This window comes from Etheostoma cragini, chromosome 21, assembly GCF_013103735.1.
Source record: "Etheostoma cragini isolate CJK2018 chromosome 21, CSU_Ecrag_1.0, whole genome shotgun sequence".
NCBI lineage: Eukaryota > Metazoa > Chordata > Actinopteri > Perciformes > Percidae > Etheostoma > Etheostoma cragini.
Genome location: NC_048427.1, coordinates 10,863,258 through 10,866,301, shown reverse-complemented (window position 1 = coordinate 10,866,301; position 3,044 = coordinate 10,863,258). Strand labels below are relative to the sequence as shown.

Sequence of the window (3,044 nt, the reverse complement as noted above, 5' to 3'; positions counted from 1 at the left end):
TACATTCATATTAAATATTTGGTAATACTTTATGAGAGAGCCTGCTCCTTACAGGGTAGTTACCTGAAACCTATGTGTAATATCGTCATGAATAATACGACTTAGTGGATTGTACTAGTACTTAATAAAGGCCTTTAACGCAGGTGTATTCAGTTAATCTGGCTGATTGGACCTCTTTACAGGACTGTGTGGGTGTGTATAGAATGATTGTTTGACATCTTCCTGAGTTTCTTGTTACCTTGTTGCACCTGTTAGGGCAAGACACATTACAGCTTCATCATTCTTATTGGTAAAAGAAGATTTATGACCTCATCAATTTTCATCAAAGCTCTGGCCACCTTCAACATGAACAGAGGTCTAATCATCCAGAACAACTCAAAATGACTTCAGAGGTTGTTTTGTATTTAAATGTAGGACTTACCTAGTAAGTGGTTGCTTATTACTCTGTAATTATTACAACGTCTTACCAAATATTTGTTCTTTCCTTGACTCCCCCAGTTACACATTGTAAACAGCAAGGCATCCTATAATCGGAACACAACTCTGGCTATTGAAGACTCTACAGGACTTGCTGCTCTTGGTTTCTTCATTGAAGTGAGAAAAGATACATCTCAAAGTTTTGTAACAACAAAATGCTTTTAATTTAGCAGTCTCATTTCCCATTGCTTAGCCACTTCTTTACATAGCTTTTTGTAAAATGTCAAATGCTACCATTTCTGTTAATGCAGGCGTTGGTCTGCACAATTTAGGATGTTCTCTTTAGTTTAATGTGTGACTCCACTGTTTAATTATGCCTCACCCTCCTATTGAGACTAATGACAATGTGTGTAATTTACAGGAAATGTCAGGTAATGCAACTGGCCAACCCGCAAACTGGCACACCTTGAGCTCCTACCTGAAAAACATCTCAAACAGCGGTAAGGAGAGACTTTACTCTTTTCTTGCGGAGAAGTCGATCCAATGTGTTTGAATATAATGTGTATTGGGTGCCCTGGTATCTCACATGTTGTCACCCATATAACGCACTGGCCCAGGTTCAGATCCGACCCTTGCCTGTTGCTGCACATCGTCCCCCCTTTCATTTATTCAAGCTTTCCTAGCAAATTAAGATCAGGCAATCCCCCCAAAAAATCTTTTAAAAACTTTGTAAAAGTTCCAGTCTCTTCATAGTTCATGTTTCTGTCTTTAGGCGACAATGTTACAGTGGCACCTGGAATTTCACTAGATGATCTCCTGACCGGGGTGGATCGCACCAAGTATTACCGCTACCTTGGCTCTTTGACCACCCCCTCGTGCAATGAGGCTGTGGTTTGGACTGTGTTTAAGGACACAATAAAAGTCAGCAAAGACGTGGTGAGTTGTTTCTTTCCTGGTGTGTCTTTAAGTACAATGGCCCAAGCAGCACAATTGTTCTAACAGTGCTCCACATCTTGTTTCCAGATTGACCTCTTTAGCAAAACGGTACACGTCTCCAACAGCACATCTCCTTTTATGATGAATGTCTACAGAGACACCCAGCCAGCTCAACGTGTCACAACCCAGGCTGCCAGCTCTACCTCCACAGCCTGCTACTCTCTGGCTCTGATGGCTCTGAGCCTGGTTCTTGGGAGTTCTTAGGGCCATGAAAGGTGGTGGTGTCTCAACAACTTATGTTGTTGCTGGTAAATCTCTTTGCAATGAAAGCACACCTTTTTGCCTCAATCTGTCCTCTCCCCTGGTTTGTCTGACTGTGTCCACATTGTCAATACATATAAATACAATTATATAACACAAGTATGCACTGAACCACTCATTCTTAGTCCCCTAAATTCAGAATGTAAGATTTTGTGTACACGTAAGATCACAACCAAGCAAAACTGAAGTACCTGCAACTCAAGAATTCAGAATGCTGTATTGAGAATTGAAGCACAGCTCGTTGTCTGTTTCTGCGCTGTGAAAGCTGCATTCAGGTGCCTGAAAAAAGATATGCACATGCACTAAGTTCACTGGGTAGTAATGGTTGTTGCGGTACAATCTGCCGCCATGTATCTGTCTATAGACTGTGCAAGTCTGTACAAATAAAAGTCACAGAATAGGATTTCATAATCAATAAGATGTTTTTATATTAACATTCCCTGATTTTAGACCCTGATTTGCTTTTATTTTTTTCCTCGTCAGTGCAGATAATGTTATTAGATGAAAGTGGATATAATGAAGATTTGACGCGTCATTCATTTGAATGAACAACATTATTTATTACAATAATATGAATTACATTGTTCCTCTAGTGCCAGTTTCCAGAGTGAACTCTGTTGCACTACGTGCACATGTAACAGAATATCATGTATTGTGTCAATCTCTTTTGTTCATTCATATTTACTTTAATAATTTGGGTAAAACATGTGTCAGAATGCTTTAAATAAATGTTAAAAAATTGTGGAAAAGTTTTAGTGAGCAAACTTTTTTCTTTTTCTTTTTTTAAAATGGCATTGTGTTACGAATTTTATCTCTATTGTTGCACCTGGACTGAACTTAAACCAGACACTTGAGGCGTGGATATTGAGAGGACTTGACTTTATAGTTCGCAAAACATTCCTTTTAAGATCACAGTTTCATTTTTGTTTTGTTACTTCATTTGAATGTCAGTGATGCTAAACATGTAACTAGAACATTCTATGATAAAAGGCTTTTCCTTCTAATCCTTTACTCCATGAGCATTTGATCATGCGTTAGAGTTCAGATGTTTAATTCTAAATCGCTTGTCTTCTCTATCAGTGACGTCTGTCAGGATGCAAGTGTTTCTCATTCCTCAGATATTTAGAGCTTATCTAGACATTTCCCACTTGAAGAACAATATAAATACTACTATGCAACATGTAACTCACTTGAACAATTTGAAACAAAAGATTTGATGGTTAACTAGAGAAAAATTAATTTATTCCATGTTAAAAAAGAAAGAAAAATATATGATCATAGTGATGGATTCAAATATTCATTAAAATAATAAAATACAATACAAAATACAATAATAACGTAATTGTTTGTAGCCCTTTTTTAGTCATCCA

General features: G+C 37.7%; 3 protein-coding genes across 4 annotated transcripts in view; 2 read left to right on the top strand and 1 right to left on the bottom strand.

The window, feature by feature from the left end:
• The window catches only part of LOC117937325 (carbonic anhydrase 4-like), a 25,252-nt gene extending 23,297 nt beyond the window's left edge, over positions 1-1,955 (top strand). The window contains exons 5-8 of the mRNA XM_034861208.1: positions 499-594; positions 839-917; positions 1,190-1,353; positions 1,441-1,955. Coding sequence (XP_034717099.1) covers positions 499-594; positions 839-917; positions 1,190-1,353; positions 1,441-1,617 — 516 coding nt within the window. The 3' untranslated portion in view covers positions 1,618-1,955. The remainder of the gene's footprint in view (positions 1-498; positions 595-838; positions 918-1,189; positions 1,354-1,440) is intronic.
• mmp25b (matrix metallopeptidase 25b) overlaps positions 1-3,044 on the bottom strand; it is a 44,950-nt gene that overhangs the window by 18,143 nt on the left and 23,763 nt on the right. The window lies entirely within an intron of this gene.
• The window catches only part of ca15b (carbonic anhydrase XVb), an 18,142-nt gene that overhangs the window by 1,103 nt on the left and 13,995 nt on the right, over positions 1-3,044 (top strand). The window lies entirely within an intron of this gene.